Raw genomic sequence first — 16,611 nt, forward strand, 5'->3', positions numbered from 1 at the left:
CAAGGCAAACTGTTCTCTCTGTATCCTTAGCTCTATCCAAGGCCTCACTTCAGGAGACCATCCCTAGTGAGCAAAGCACTAAAGCATGTACTTCACTTTGAACCCAAGGTTCGGTTCTACTGAGTTAAACAAATGCTTAAGTTGCTCTGCTGAATTAGAACTCAGAACGGTAAGTAACACCTAGGTGAAAAGAAAACTTGTTCTTGTGAGATTTTCAGCTAAGGATTCATACCCCAGATATTTAGATTGCGTGGGTGTTCTTTAATTTTCTTCTAGCCTGGGTATGTAGCAGAAAGGCTGATATGTGCTGCCCACTTTTACTTGTGTTTATCTGTGGACCCCAGAAAGGTATATAAAACACCAATCCAGAACAGTTCATACTATAAGAGGATCATACAAACCATGCAGAGGTATTTACAGATGAAAATGATATATCCTTGCCATAAGCAGGCATTGTATAAATTTACAGGGATTGATGAGTTACTATATCTTTTAGTTATAGTATGTCAGAATAAGGAAGGTTAATGAACAGAACACTTGTTTGAACAAAAATTGTTGGATCTGTAGACAGCACCAATCACTGCTGGGACAGGCAGAGCAGGAGTTATGATTTCAGAACAATTCACAGATATGTTGTCAGACTATCAGGCACAACAGCGCATGGAAGAAATAGGCTGATGCATTCAGCACACATAGAGGGTTATGAACAGTTATTTTTTGTGTATAGGGATAGTGTATGAATAAGACTATTATGTAGTGAATTTATTTATCACCAAGGGAGAGTGGTGGTAGTGGGGTACTGGCCTAGTGGTCGGAGCAGAAACAGAAAAAGGACCTGGGGATTACAGTGCACGAGAAGCTCAATATGAGTCAGCAGTGTGCCCTTGTTGCTAAGAAGACCAACGGAATATTGGGTTGTATTAGTAGGGTCGTTGCCAGCAGATCGAGGGAAATGATTATTCCCCTCTATTTGGCACAGATGAGGCCACATGTGGACTACTGTCTTCAGTTTTGATCCCCCCACTACAGAAGGGATGTGGACAAATTGGAGAGAGTCCAGCAGAGGCAACAAAAATGATTACAGGGCTGAGGCACATGACTTTCGAGGAGAGGCTGAGGGAACTGGGGTTATTTAGCCTGCAGAAGAGAAGAGTGAGGGGGGATTTGATAGCAGCCTTCAACTACCTGAAGGGGGGTTCCAAAGAGGATGGAGCTCAGCTGTTCTCAGTGGTGGAAGATGACAGAACAAAAAAAACAATGGTCTCAAGTTCCAGTGGGGGAGGTCTACGTTGGTTACCAGGAAACGCTATTTCACTAGGAGGGTGGTAAAGCACTGGAATGGGTTACCTAGGGAGGTTGTGGAATCTCCATCTTTAGAAGTTTTTAAGCCCTGGCTGGGATGATTTAGTTGGTATTGGTCCTACTTTGAGCAGGGGATTGGACTAGATGACCTCCTGAGGTCTCTTCCAAGCCTAATATTCTATGATTCCATAATTCTATGGTGGGGTAATGAAATCTAGAAGACAGTCTACCATGGTGTCTATAGTAAAGGGCAGCCAGCAAGGAGATAGATTCCTATATCTGTACCAAGAGTTTTAGCTGCCTTTCTTTCCCTCTTTGATGCTCCTAAGTGTAGCCCACATCCAGCACTCTTGTTCATGCTGCTTATCTATCTAGCTTGTCTGTTTGCCACAATAAATATTTTCACATACAATGTTATCATTATGAGGCAGGGGAAGAAGAAGACAGGGAAGTTCAACCAGCCCCAGAGCTTGTTGAACAGCAGCTGACATCTACCAACACAGGGCATATCTTGTAAGAAATGGCCGAACCCTTCTTCAATTGCATTGGTATAGAGCAAGACAAAAGTATAAATCATGGGGACTCCCCACCCTATTGCTATTTATACGCATGCCACTCTTATGGTAAACTTAGTGGGGTAGAGCAAAGGATCACAGATAGCATAGTGACGATCAATGGAAATAAAACACAGATGAAATATAGAGGTCAAACAAAAGACAGTGTCCAGAAAGGTATGCAGCCTACAAAAGTCATCTCCAAAATACCAGCAACTCTCCACAGATAGGATAGTGCTGAAGGGCAGCACCATTATCCCCAGGAGGAGATCTGCAAGGGCCAGAGAGAGTAGTAAGAAGTTGGTGGGAGTATGTAGGGTATTGAAGTGGGAGACTGCAATCACCACCATCAGGTTCCCCAGTACGGTGAGCAGCATGCCCATGGCACAGGCCATGTAGATGGCCAGCTGGATGCCAAAGGAGTGAAGCGTTCTGGAGCAGCAACCATTCACTTCATAGCACAATGGAGTGGCCACCACTTCATTAGCACCTGGCTTCTGGACAGAGCTCATGTCTTCCTTACTAGCTGTCTCTACCTTCTCCAGCTCTTCCACACTTCCAGTAAATGACTCGACTTTTAACGGCGATTCAGACAGTTTATCTTCTATGCAAAAAATAATAAGAAAGTAAGTTAGGCAAGAAAGAAAACCACATGTTAATTAATACAAATGAAAAAGGCCAGTTTTTTGATAATTTGCATATGACTTTTAAGGCATAGTTTTTCATATATATTTTCCCTTTATTTTCTCAGTCAAAAATATTTATTTATGCAATCGCTTGGAATGAATGAAGGAAATATAGCAAAGTTAAACCCAAAAGGAGATAGAGCAAAAATTGTACCATAAAAGTATACTGAGTCCCAGTCTCTGCAAGCTGGGGTGTATGAATGGCTCTTTACAGCTGACGCTATAAAATAACAAATTAGTTCTTGTGAATTTCCACTGGCAGGTTTCCTTAAAGTAGTTTTTGAGAAGTTTTCAATCTGTAATGAAAATAATTATTTTTATTGTGAGTCTAACTAGAAACTGTTTGCTTCTTATGAACAAATTATCTTTTTTTATGAAAATAGCTTTGTCATATGGCAGATGAAAAATTCCAAAGGGCAAATTGCTCATTTTATATACTTCCAGTTAGAGATGAATGTAGAAAACCAGTATAAGACTGAAAATTCCACACTCAAGTAACCAATTGTAATGACTAATAGACTTCCTAAAACACTAGCACTACTTTTCTCCCATGTCATTGCTATGTAACGCCTTATTCAATAGGAAAAGTAACCACAATAAATATAGATGTACACATGAGAATTTTCAAAGAGTATTTTTAATGAATCATATAATTAACCAATATGATTTTAAACATACACATTAGTTATGTTTTTAAAAACTAATTATGATAGATGTATTTAAATATATACTTTCTGTTTGTTTGTTTTTTTCCAAAATCACTTAGGTAGCAGCCAGAATTAGTTAATTTCTGAACAAACACACACAGAATGATACTGGCTCTCTCTTAAATTTAATAAAGTATAATTATAAAACTATGTTTATAAATCAGTTGAACATACAGTAAAACAGAATCACCTATTGTTGTCTCATGTGATCTGTATTACAGAGAGTAGATCCCTCTTCTTCTGATGTATCAATTGGCATACCTGGGAGGTGGGAGATTAGTCAATGCCTTATATAATCCAGATGGAGAGATTGGTCCCTCTCAGATGAATAAGATGCCCGAGGGAGTGCTCAAATATTAGTTGTACAAGAAAACATTATTGCTTTTAAAAAGCAATGAGTCTTAAACACACTCATGCTCACTTGCCCATAAAATCTTTAGATCCCTTTCTGGGGATGCTGATGAGCTGTCACTTGGAAGGATCCTTCCATCCCCATTCTTCCCTGCAGGTTCCAGGCCCACCTTGACCTATCCTCCACCATGCTCAAACAAGCTCCCAATGTCCATCCCTTTTACCCCAAAATCCAAGCAACAAATCACAATGCCCTAGGAGCTTCCATATTTCCCAGTGACAGTGTGCCTTGCCCTCAAACTCACAAGTTCGTTGCAAACTGAGATTTTCTCATCACCCAGAAAAGATGATTATTACAACCTTCCCTCCCCATAGATGTTCTGACAGTCTCTTGGTTTTATCTGACTCAGAGTAAGCTCCCAGTTCCACAAAATAACCTGGTTTAATGTGACTCTGGACACTCCCCTCAAGACTATCCAGCAATGTGCTCCAGGCTTCCCACAACATAGCTGTGAATTCTAAAACAGGCTCCTGGCTCCCAGACAAAACTCTTCATATTCACGAATCCCTCCCTGCTCCTGATGACAAATTCATGATCCCATCACTACTCACAAATCTGTCACAGACTCCAAAAAATACTTTTTCTCACCTGGAGTCTCACAATATCTGCTTCCTTGACCTGCAGCTCTACGTTCTTTGTGTGCTCCCTAAACAAGATCTTTGCCATTCTTCCTCTCTACGTCTGGTCTCCTCACTAACGCACCTTCAATTGCACATGGCCTTTCTTCACCAGAACCCATCTCCCATTTCCTTGATGCTACCTTGCCTCTCATTCCCTCTGCTCCTGTCAAGTGTTTTCCAAGTGCACTCTGTGCCAGAGGAAACAAAAGTGGGAAAGGATGTACAGAGGTCCTACAGAGAGACTGCCATGGAAAAGGTTGAAGGCACATCTTTTATGTGGATTTTTAAGAAGGGATTACGCTGAAGTTGGAGCCAGTTCTTATCTTTTTCAGCTGGTACACATATTCCATGGCAGAACTCCAGAAGTGATGCTAGGTCCTCTACCTGAGTGGGAAAAAAATCTTCCCCAAAACTTTTTAAATAAAGACTACAATGCCAAGGCCTGACAATTTTTTCAATGTCTTTTGAAATGTTACAATTGTGTTTTAGCAACATTATAAAAACTTCTGTATAAAAAAATTATAGTGAAAAAATTGTGAATTTTGCATAACTTTACAAATTGCTAGACAAAAAGATTGCTACAAAGTCAATCCAAACAATGGACATTTTTATGTGTCTTCATCAAAAAAGTGTGGATAGATAGATAGGTAGATAGATTATCAAAGGTTTTTATGGGCTCATCAAATTGCTAATATTGTATATATCTGTCTTTTTTGTTTTGTCATCTTCACAATTTTCATATTCTTCTAGGTTTTAATCTAAAATGAATTCAAGGTCTCTTTCCAATTCCAAATGTGAATGTATCGACATCAGAATAATAATCCTGTCTATCTATCTATATGTAGGGACTATGGCATGGACAGTTACTTCTAATTGTTAGAATCAGGAGCCTGGAACCTTGATCAGAGTCAGATGCCAACCAAAAAGTCAGATCCAGAGACGGAATCAGATCAAAGGTCAGAACTAGAGTCAGAGTAAGGAGTCAAGCCAGGGATGTGGAGCAAAGCAGGAAAGCAGAAACTAGGAACAGATGCAGAAATGGGTTAAGGAGGGCAAGAACCAGGCTGGACGACAGGGCTTAGGAATCAGGCAAGTATACAGAAACCATCGTAGCAGCCATTCAGGGATTCACCTAGTTTCTCAGGCAACTTCCTGGACCTGTTTATGTAGTGTGTCCCAGCCAATCAGTGAGGCTGGATGACTCCCCCAGTCATGAGCTTTGTGGACAAGGCCTTTGTGAGCTAGAGCTTGGCCGGACTTCTCCTCTGGCTCAGGTAGTGGCTGGATGGCATCCATGGTCTGAGCACTGGGGTTCAAGGTTTGCAAACTCTTACATCACCCCTGTCCTCTTCAAATATGTGGGCAGTGGTCTGGGTTTTCCATGGTGTTTTTTGTGGAAAGCTTTTACCAGATCAGAAGTCTCTATATTCACGTCTGTTCCCAGGAGCGCTTTTCAGGACCATAGCCTTCCTAGTCTGCACAATACCAGAGTCTACCTTGCCTGATTCTGGCACTGAGGATCTCATGGATGATATACTCACCCTGGTCTTAAAAACATACCAGCAGAGGATGGGATGGTGTTTGGGAGTGGTGAAGGAATGGTGGGCTTCAGGAGTGATGCATGGAAAATTGAGTGTATTTGGAAAGAATGAAGTAATTTGTGTTCAAAGGTAACTGGGTTAATTTGCCAGGAAATTCAATAGCTGCCAAGGGATTGATAACCAAATGTATGAAACGGCCTGTTCTTGTGTAGGTTTTCCATCAAGTGGCATACCTTCTGGCTTACCAGAAATGTGGACCCCTCCTGTCGTTGATGATCCTTACAAGGTTTCTTGGCATCCTCCATGTGAACTTTTAGGTTATCTTGGGTTTGACATGTCTGTTGTGTCAAGTCTAGGGCTCCTGGGTTGTGGGAAGGTGTGAGTAGCTCTGGGTAGAATCCAGGGGAGAATCCATAGTTTGAAATAAAAGAGCTTTGCCACATAGAAACGTGTTCCGCTTAGTACACAAATTTTGTACACAAACCATTGTATTCCAACACTGCCTGAGCTAGAAGCAAGGACCAATCATTCTGGTGGAGGTTTATGAAGCACCAAAAATACTGCTCTCAAATCTCATTGGTTCTCTCCACTTGACTATTTGTCTGAGGATGATAGACAGCAAAGAGGCAGGAGTGGGTGCCAGTGCAGGGGATGAAGTGTGCCATCTTTGTGAGGTGGTCCATTACTGTCTGAATTGTTGTTAACCCGCTGGACTCAGGCAGTTCACTTCAAAATCTAAGGCAGTGACTGTCTAGGATCCAGGCGGAGTCCTGAGGGACTGCAAAAGTCTGAAGTGTTTATTGTGTGACACGTTGGAGTCGGGGCATACATTGCAAGAGGACACATAGGCCTGCAATGTGGCTTGAATGTGAGGCCACCAGAAGACATGAGAGACTAGGAACTGAGCTTTAAAGCAGCCAAACTGCCTGGTGGGAGTCCTAACATATTTTTAGGGTTAGAGGCCTTGGAGGCCTGGTAGGAAAACATATATATGCCCTTATACATAGTTTACCCCATCTTGGATGTTGTGGGGTTCCTTACTTATGGCTTCCTGCTCATCAGGAGGCTGTTAGGGGGCTTATTCCTTCACCCTCTCACTTCCCTGGTCCTTCTTGCATGAACAGAGAGCGACAATACACAAAGTCCAAAGGCGCAAACAATTCGATGTTTATTGAGGTGAACTTCCAGCAACCACGATTCCAGTTTTCTTCCTTAGTGTCCCCCTTCCCAGCTCTGACACCACAGAGCCTTGCCTGTGTCCCTGTTCATGTTCCCATCCCCTGTTCCCTTCCCCCTTTAGCAAAACATAATCCCAATTCCCCCATCCCCAGTCCCTGTTCCCATTCCCGCCCCCTTCCTGAGTGACTGCAGACTATGTAGTAAAACCTGAGTTTTGCTTAGCTATTCCTTAACCAATCATTTTACTGAAATTTAACTAACCAATCCTAACATATTGTAACATGGTTATTTAACCAATTATATTTCACCACTTCATTGGTTTACACCCAACAAAATTAATTTTACAGCAGACAGAAACAATCACAGGACTGACAGATATCATGCAAATAAACAAAACAATACAGAAATGAGGATTTCACAACTAAATCTATACAGATATAAGGATTTTCCAGCTATGTCTACTGATAAGTGAGTTCTTGCCAGACAGGATGCTATTTTCTAGGCTCTTTTGTTTCTCTGGAGGTGATAAAATTATCAGGGCAGGATTGTATTCCTAATAGCCCAATAGCACGTTATTTCAATGTGACTAGTTTGGAATGTGAAGATGTGACCATATACTTCCCAGCTTATGGCTGCGTAACTACATCTTAGCTGAAGGTCTTAGCCTGTCACAGTAAGAGAAGGCATTTACACAGACAGTGATCTTCGATTCTTTCTTTTATACCTCTATAACTAGCTAAGTGATAAGAATACACCTAATTTCTTAAAGTATAGGCCTTTGCAGACAGGCCTGAATATCTATATCCTAACAGAGGGATTCCATTGTCCAAAGCTGATCTTATGAGAATGACAAGATCTTGGCAGGGAGACATATCTATTAAGTTATGAGGCTTGAGAATGCAGGTGGTTTTAAGGTTCAAGTCATTTAGGCCAGCGTAATATTTGCCCTTCTGGGACAATGTGTTGGCCTTGTTTTTTTGAATCTTGAATGATGAGAGATTACATAATCAAAATACAAAAGGAATAATGGCTACTAACATTGTCAATGATTGAGGGTCTTGGCAGATATTCAAAGTTCTTATGATTGGTGTACACCTGGCTGGGATACTGGGCCCCTTTCAGATGGTGGCACCACTCTCTGAAGGCCTTTTTAATTGCCAGGAGGTTTTTGTCCAAAATTTCATAATTTTGCTCCACAGGTGTGAGTTTTCTGGAATAGAAGGCTCATGGATGTAGCAATTGTTGGGGACTGTGCCTTTTGGGATAACACTGGTTTGATTCCCAGGTTGGAAGCATCTGCTTCAATGATGAAGACTTGCATGGTATTGGGGTGGATCAATATGGGAACAGCGATAAATGTGAGTATTAATTGCTCAAGACCTGATGGGCCTTTATGGAGCAGGGCAGTGAGAGGGGTGATCCACTCCAAGAATTTCGAGATGAACCGGTGATAAATGTTCATGAACCCCAGGAAACATTGTAATTTATGAACATTCCTTGGTACTTCCCACTAGAGACTGTCTTTATCTTATGTGGGTCCATCATGATACTAGTAGGAGACATGATGAACCCTAGGATTCTATGACATGGTGACCTACTTCATGGCACACATAGTCCACACATAGTCCAAGGCTTCCATCTTTCTTTTTAATAAAGAGGAGTGGTGCCTTGGAAGGCAAAGTGGACTTATGAATAAAGCCCTTGGATAGGTTCTCCTGAAGGTAGGTTCACAATACAGCTACAAATGGCAAATATATGCTGAGTGGAATGTTTTCCCCGGTTGTAGTTTGATTGGGCAATTGTAGTCCCTGTGCAAGGGCAAGGTTTCTGTGGATTTTTGCTAAAGATGTCTTTGTAGTCACTGTATTTGGACAGAACTTAAGTGCTGGCATCACCAGATGACATTGCCAGGCCAGCTTCCCTGGCATGCAACTGCTGGGGAACTACTGCGCACTGCCCATTTCCTGGGGTCAAGCAGTGCAGATATCTGAGAAAAATTCAACTGAGTTCACATCAGCTGATAAGGGGGTTGTGGCAGACCAGCCATGAAATATCCATAATCAGAGGGAAATGCGGGGAACGGATGTCACTGAACTATAGCATCTCTTGGTGCTCTTGGATATCAACCTCAGGAAGAACCATTTCCATGTCCACAGGCCTGGAGGATAAGCGGGACCTATCATGAACTTTTATCAGCAGTTCATCAAAGTCAGGAGTCAAGCCTGGGGTTGAAGCCATCTTCAGGCGTAGGGCATAAGAGCAGGGATTTGGAGTGAAGCAGGAAAGCAGGAATCAGGAACAGAAGGGTGTTAGGGATGAGGAGGGAAGGAACCAGGAACAGGCAGGAAGGAAGGGCTTAGGAGGCAGGCAGGGAAGCAGGGTCTGTAATAGGAGCCAGCAAGTGAATCACTTAGTTGATTATACAAATTCCCGTGCCTCTTTCTGGTTTAAGTAGTGCTTCCCAGCCAATCAGAAGGGCTAGACATCTCCCCGAGTTTAGGAGCATTACGGGTGGGACTTTTTGTGAGCTAGAGCTTGGCTGGCCTGCTTCTCAGCTGCTCGGGTAAGCTAGTGGGTGGCGACCACAATCTATGTACTGGCTGGGGTCCCATGGGCCCAGTGTTGCAGCTCGCGGTCCCTCACATTATCTATATATGATATTTCTAAAGTGTTTGTCACCATTGTATTTAGGTAGCAAATATAAAACCTATAGACAGGTCTTAAATGACCAAAGCAACTTCAATTGTCCACTTCACCATTATACATTTGGGGTTTTTTTTTCTTTCCTCTCATTTTATTTCTGTCTGTCTGTCTGTCTCTCTCTGCTTCCTCATCACCTACTGGCCATGTGACAAGAAACCATCTAATCAGTGAGAGAAGGTTTTCTCAAAAGAGGATATGTGCATTATGTTCTGGAAAGGGTGAGACTTGGACTACACATTTCTTATATATATTTTTTATTTGCTTGAGCAAACAGAGGCATCTGATTTCGAATGCAGTCAATATGGCACATTTTGTGTCAGTTTTTCAAAGAGTGATTCAGCTGCTGCACCCACAAAAATGTGCACACACCTGCACAATACCTAACAGAACATTACACAGTTTTTGCAATATCATGCCCATGAATATGCTGTCACCTGATCTATATATGCAAATATCCACTTAATTGAGCAAATGGGGTGGGAGGTTTGTGAGTGCATTGCATCCATGTACATTTTTGCCCGAACTTTCAATACATCCTCTGTTGATAATTTAGTTGTGTATGTTTAAACAGTACAATTTTAAAAAACAATCTGCAAGCAGGGAGCAGAGGAGGTAGTGGTCCACTCACAGGCTCCAACTGCACGTCTATGGAAAAAAATTAGCAGGTGCTTAGCATCCACCAGCAGCCAGTGCCTCCTGCTCCCTCCAGTGCTTCTTGCTTGCTGGCAGTCTTACTTATCAACTCCTCTGCCTCCATCCCAGTGCTTCCCACCCACTGCGATCAGCTGTTCCCCAGCAGGCAGGAGGCACTGGGAGGGTGGGGGATGAGTGGGGATGGGGCACGCTTGGGGGAGGGGTGGAAACAGTCAGAGTGGTGGTAGAGCAGGGGTGGGAAGATGCAGGGTGGGGCTAGGGACTTGGGGGAAGAGGTGGAGTGAGAGAGGGCTTCGGGTAGTGGGAGGGAGCGAGGAAGTTGGTGCCTATGAGTGCACTGGCATTGCCTGTTAGCTTCCACATCAGCTATGGGTGCAACCAGCTAGACAGATACTACAGAAATCTGACCATCAGAGGAAATACAAAAGATATGGGAGAGAGATTGTCATGCAGCATTCTCTTTCTTTTGCAGGCAATTCTTGAGACTTAAGGCCTTATTGTATAATAATAAAGTACTCATTCTGTCAGTTATTTAGGAGGCAGAATTTAACAGAGTTCTATGTGAAACAGCTTTAGTCAAAAAGCTCTTAAGAAGAGTCACACTAATTATGGGTATTTAAGATCATGAAAACTCTGCAAAAAGACGCTTGTTAATGAGTCACCCATTATATCCTCTCCCCAGAGTTCACTCATTCCCTTTGCTGTTTTACTGCATTTTGCTGCTGAGGGAACTTGAATCTCACATGGGAACCCTCAAAGAAAAGCAGCTTCCATAGGTCTATCCCCTGAGCGCCATCTGATGTCTTGTGTAGTGTTCAAGGTTTTTTAAAACATTGTTTAAGCATCTGTCAAATCACACTCCCTATATAAACTAAACACAAATTATTTTAAAAAGTCACTTTGAATCTGGGAAAAAAAGAAGATGCTAACATGTTGTGTAGCATGGCACATTAAAGGCAAAATGGTAGAGTTCCTGAATAACAAAGACTAAAAGACCAGATTCTCCAGTCTGCTTTGTCCTCCATAAGTGTAAGCAGGACAAAGTGGCCTTAAAGCCTTTGGAAGTGGCCAGCCTAGAGTTCCCTTTAAACAAGGAAATTCTGCATTGGCATAAAGCTGGCAAGGGTAGCACAGCTGTCTCCTGCACCAACTGCTTCCACCCCACAATGCCCAGCCTAAGGAGAGGGATGATACAGTGGGGTGGGACAATGATCTATTATGTCCAGTCCTCCAGTGGCTTAATATTACTGTACAGAAATAACTTGCATTGGAGATGGGCAACTTCAGATTGGGGAGCTACAGCCAATTCTCTGTGGTTCTTATCTCTAATGAAGCCCTACATGTCTAAGTATACAAAGGCCAGTATAACCAGCCTCACTGCATTCCTTCCTAGCTCCCCAGGGTCTGGGGACACGTCGGGGGCAGTAGGGAAAAAAAGGGGATGTTCCGGAGAGGAGTTATACAGAAGCCTTGCCATGTGCAGAGCTGAAAACAGGAACACTGGTCACCAGCCTCTGGGGGCTGACAGTAGGGCTATCAGCAGCCCGAGGCTCCCACTGTCAGCCCCCAGAGACTGATAAAATTGAAGGGGAAGCCTAATTTAGCAGGATCTGCAATTTCCACAATATCGGAAATTAAGTAGGGCCTTAAATACAAGACATTTTATCTGCTTTTTATTTATTCGCAGTTTTTAAATTTTGTCTTATCATTCTTCTCCTCATGGCCGTAGTTCACTATTCCCGTGCCAGTGGGAGCTGCGGGAAGCTGCAACCAGCCCTGTTTCTCCAAAAAGCATGTGCAGATTTTTGTAAATGTTGTCAGTATATAGGGCCCTATGTGACCTATTCTAAAAGATATCCAGAAACAGCACAGGCATCTATTAATGCTAATCCATTCATAAGAGCCCTACATGGTTAATCAAGTATATGTGGGAAACAAAGTCAGAGTAGAGGAATCTGGTCTGAAGATTTTACCAGTCACAATCATTTTAAATGCTTTGCGAAACCAAGAGTAAAATAAACCATAAATGATTGGATTACAAGTAGAATTGCAGTATCCCAGCCAGAGGAAGGCATTGTACAAGTCTTCAGGTGTTGAGAAGTTAAGAAAAGGATCAGCTATCGTAAGAATAAAGAAAGGCAGCCAACAAAACACAAACACCCCCATGACTATACTTAAAGTTTTAGTTGCTTTGTTCTCTTTTTTTGTGGAGATTTTGTTTTTTATTGCAGAGACACATTTTATTGCACTGGGGATGTTAGCAATTTGTCTGGCATGTTTTCTTGCCACAGTAAATATGTGGACATAGATAACCACCATCACTGTGCCTGGGAAAAAGAAGGCTATAAGAGAAGCCATCACTCCCCAGAGCTTGTTAAATATGAGTGCACAGAAACCACAGCAGTCAATAGAAGTCACATATTCTTCAATGCCAACAATATTCAACTCTGAGAAAACTAAGCCAAAGGCAAATAAGAATGGGACAGACCAGCTAATTAATAAAAATAGCACTATCACAGGGATAGTTATTTTGGTGACATAATACAGTGGGTCACAAACTGCATAGTAACGGTCAACAGAGATAAAACACAGATGGAAAATAGAGGTGGTGCAGAGCATTATATCACAACAAGTAAGGATTTTGCAGAAGCGGTCTCCAAAATACCAGCATGACTCAATAGACCTGATCATACTGTAGGGCATAACCATGAAACTAAGCAAAAAGTCGGTAGTTGCCATGGAGCAGATCAGGAAGCTGGTTGGAGAGGGAAGATGTTTGAAATAAGCGATGGAAATGATCACAAGCATATTTCCATCCATTGTGAGCACTATTGCTCCCACCATGAAGATGTACATAGCCCAAAGACTGCTTGTAGACCTTACATTTCTAGGACATGTATTGTTAACAGAGTCAAAGCAATACTGCACATTCCGTGGACTCCAGAGGTTGGATGAATTCATGATTTAAGATCAAGGACAGTAACTTTTTCTAAAGTATTACAATACAGCCAGTCCTGGGGAAAAAGAAAAAATAAACAAAGTGACATGAACAGTAGCAACATCTGCAGACCTGTGTTTCAGATTAGTTGATTAACACCTAAAATTAAAAATAATGGGCCTTATTCTACTCTCAGTTTCAAGAACGTCAAATCAGAATGATTCCCATTTACTTTACAGGAGTTAGTCTAGACTTACACCAGTATAAGAGATAGCAGAATTTGGCCCAATGCTAACAAAAAAGGAATGGGCTGAATCATTTCCTAAATCCTTTTGAATCTTAAGGTGCTCAAAAACATTTAGTAATATTGAATATTTTTGCTATGGATTTTACATTCAACACTATTAGCACTATGATGATAGGTTTGCAAAATGAAAGCCTCATACACAACACTCACCAGATTTCCACAGCTCTACCCATCACCTCAGAGATCTTTGTTCCTGAAGGTACTGACCATACTTTCAGGAGAGACATTACAATATCAGAAAACCCAAACTTGTTGATGCTATAAAGATTTTAACATGCAACAGTTTGTGAAGCTGGCCACGCTGCAAGGTTAGATCTTCTTCTTTTTAGCATGTTTGCCAATAGGTTACCGAGTGTATACTTGCAGACAAGTTTCTCTTTGTAATATTAATCCACTGAGGTGCATACCCTCAACACATACTTGTCTAGGATTAAGAGAAATATAATAGCATTGTGCTGAGGAGTCATTGAGGTTTGCTAAACAATCTGTGCCTCCAAGCATTAAAGATTTGAAAAACAGGTTAAACAACACTCAGTTTAGTGAACTGTATTAATCCTTTATTATGGATAATTGTTATTTAAGACTCTGTTTTTACTTAACCAGTATTTAGTATTACAAATATACATGTGTAAGAAGAGGGAAAAAAAACATATATGTCACTTTTCCGTCTGCGCATTCTCATCTACATGCTACTCCTTACGCCAGCAAACTGCTACACAATTCCTTGTGTATACAGCAGAATCTCAGTTAACAAACACCTCAGGAACAGAGGTTGTTCATAACTCTGAAATGTTCGTATCTCAGAACAAAATAGTATGATTGTTCTTTCAAAAGTTTACAGATGAATATTGACAATACATATTTGAAACTTTACTATGCAGAAGAAAAATGCCGTTTTTAACCTTCTTATTTTAAATGAAACAAGCACAGAAACAGTTTCCTTACCTTGTCAAATCCCTATTTTAAAACTTTCCCTTTATTTTTTTTAAGAGTTCATGTTTAACATAGTACTGTACTGTATATTATTTGCTTTTTTCCTCTCTCTACTACCAGATTGCATACTTATGGTTGAAAATAAGGTGTGTAGTTGACTGGTCAGTTTGTAACTGGTGTTCATAAGACTGAGGTTCTATTCTAACAGAATAAAAGTGATGGAGTTTGGGCTGAAAAGTTACATCCTATATGCAACGTGTGCATGCATACGAATATATACATAAATATATACATATGCTATGTATATGTTATTATAGTTTGGGAGTTTAATTAACATTATTTCACAGTAGTAAACTAAGGAATTGTATTCCTCCAGTAATGCCAACAAGAGTTTCTAGCAATATCATGAATCCCAAGACTCAAGTTTTGGGGTTTCTCATGCTACAAGGTCCCCAAATTTAGTTAGATACTTAGATTCTGTACATATCAGGGACTCTTTCTTCAATAGAATACAGATTTTAATCAAATCAACTACCCCCCCTCCGCAAGCCCCATTTCTTCCTCCTTTCAATTCTATAGCTCCATATCCCTTCTCCTGTATTAGCTATCCTCCTTATTTGTCCTTCATCTATTTCTGTTTTTCTTTTTTTCTCCCAGCTAGTCAGGTTCATATAAAGCTATTTCTGGACCAAAAAGCACATGAAAGCTTTCTGGGATACTTTTCTAATATCCATTTGAAATGCCATTGTATGATAAGAATATGAATATTTGCCATTACAAACATATTAGAGGTTTACAACGGATACGCCAGGCTGATATAAAAATGTAGAGCCATTATAGTAGGGTACTTTATCTTTTATAAATAATGCTCTAATATGAATGCACCCAAAAGCCAATTATGCTGTGTTTATGCTTACCTTTATGTAGTCTTTCTTCTCTCCACTTTTTACACCAAAGATTTAGAAAATATCAGATTTATTTTCAGCTATATCCTTATCCCCTTAAATTAATTGAGAGTTTTAACACTGATTTTGATGGAAGCAATATTGGACCTTATGTCTAATAAATTTTATTCCCACAGACATATAAGCATGTATATAACTTTACTCCTGCAAGTAGCACCACTGAATTTAATAGGTCTACCCAGAAGTGAATAAGAGTACTTGCAGGAAAGGATCTTATATTTGTATATTATATTATGTTGTCATGCTTTAGTACTTTGAAATGACATATGACATTAACATGCATAAGAAATATCATAGTGTGTGTGCTCAGAAAGAGACTGCAATCTCATGGAAAACAACACTTCTCACCCAGCCCTGCAGTCCTCACACTGGTAATTATCAGCTCATTAATACCATTTATTGATGTTTTTATCTGTCATTGGCATAGCATAAATTATTGAAGATGATCCAGCTGTCCTGCTCTAGTCAGTTTCTAAATGATCTTGCCAAACTTTTTCAGTTTCAATTGATTTCTTTATTCTACATAAGCAGCAGAGAATCCTGTGGCACCTTATAGACTAACAGACGTTTTGATCCAAAACGTCTGTTAGTCTATAAGGTGCCACAGGATTCTCTACTGCTTTTACAGATTCAGACTAACACGGTTACCCCTCTGATACTTATTCTACATAGTGGTTCAAATTATTTTTATGATACAGAGACAAACATGTCCTCTGAAAGAATCATTAGAAAACTCTGTCATACAGTCATTCCACTATTGAGACTGGAAAAATAAAACAAGTTGCAATTCTTCTAGTACTTTACAAAATGCAGCTGGGTATATCATTACATTGGAGTAGAAGATGTTTTACCTGATCTCTCTCTATATTTCATCTCTTCACTGAAAACGTTTTTGGCTGTGATTTTTGCTTTTATTTTTAGTCTTTAATTTCAGTTAGAAAATCTTCTGATTCAAACAATGAATAGTTTTACAGCTTACCTGTAAAGTGTGTATAAATCTGATTTTTCTTATTAAATTTCAAAGCTTGTTTGCTTGTTTTTTTCTCCATATGACTCCTTTGTGGCAATGCTCAATAAAAATGGATTTGATTTTTTTCCTCTTTTCTTAGA

The 16,611-nt window shown here is 40.6% G+C and overlaps 1 protein-coding gene and 1 pseudogene across 1 annotated transcript; both read right to left on the minus strand.

The window, feature by feature from the left end:
- Positions 1-1,496: 1,496 nt before the first annotated feature.
- Positions 1,497-2,368, minus strand: LOC116828948 (trace amine-associated receptor 5-like; annotated as a pseudogene).
- A 9,907-nt stretch (positions 2,369-12,275) lies between these two features.
- On the minus strand, positions 12,276-13,319 carry LOC116828947 (trace amine-associated receptor 4-like). Its single transcript, XM_032787483.1, has one exon. The coding sequence runs from the start codon at positions 13,317-13,319 to the stop codon at positions 12,276-12,278; it is 1,044 nt and encodes a 347-aa protein (XP_032643374.1).
- Between the last annotated feature and the right edge of the window lie 3,292 nt (positions 13,320-16,611).

This window comes from Chelonoidis abingdonii, chromosome 3, assembly GCF_003597395.2.
Source record: "Chelonoidis abingdonii isolate Lonesome George chromosome 3, CheloAbing_2.0, whole genome shotgun sequence".
Classification (NCBI taxonomy): Eukaryota; Metazoa; Chordata; order Testudines; family Testudinidae; genus Chelonoidis; species Chelonoidis abingdonii.

Bases quoted from the DNA above. Each gene is read 5' to 3' on its own strand.
- LOC116828947 (XM_032787483.1), bottom strand. From the start codon at position 13,319: ATGAATTCATCCAACCTCTGGAGTCCACGGAATGTGCAGTATTGCTTT.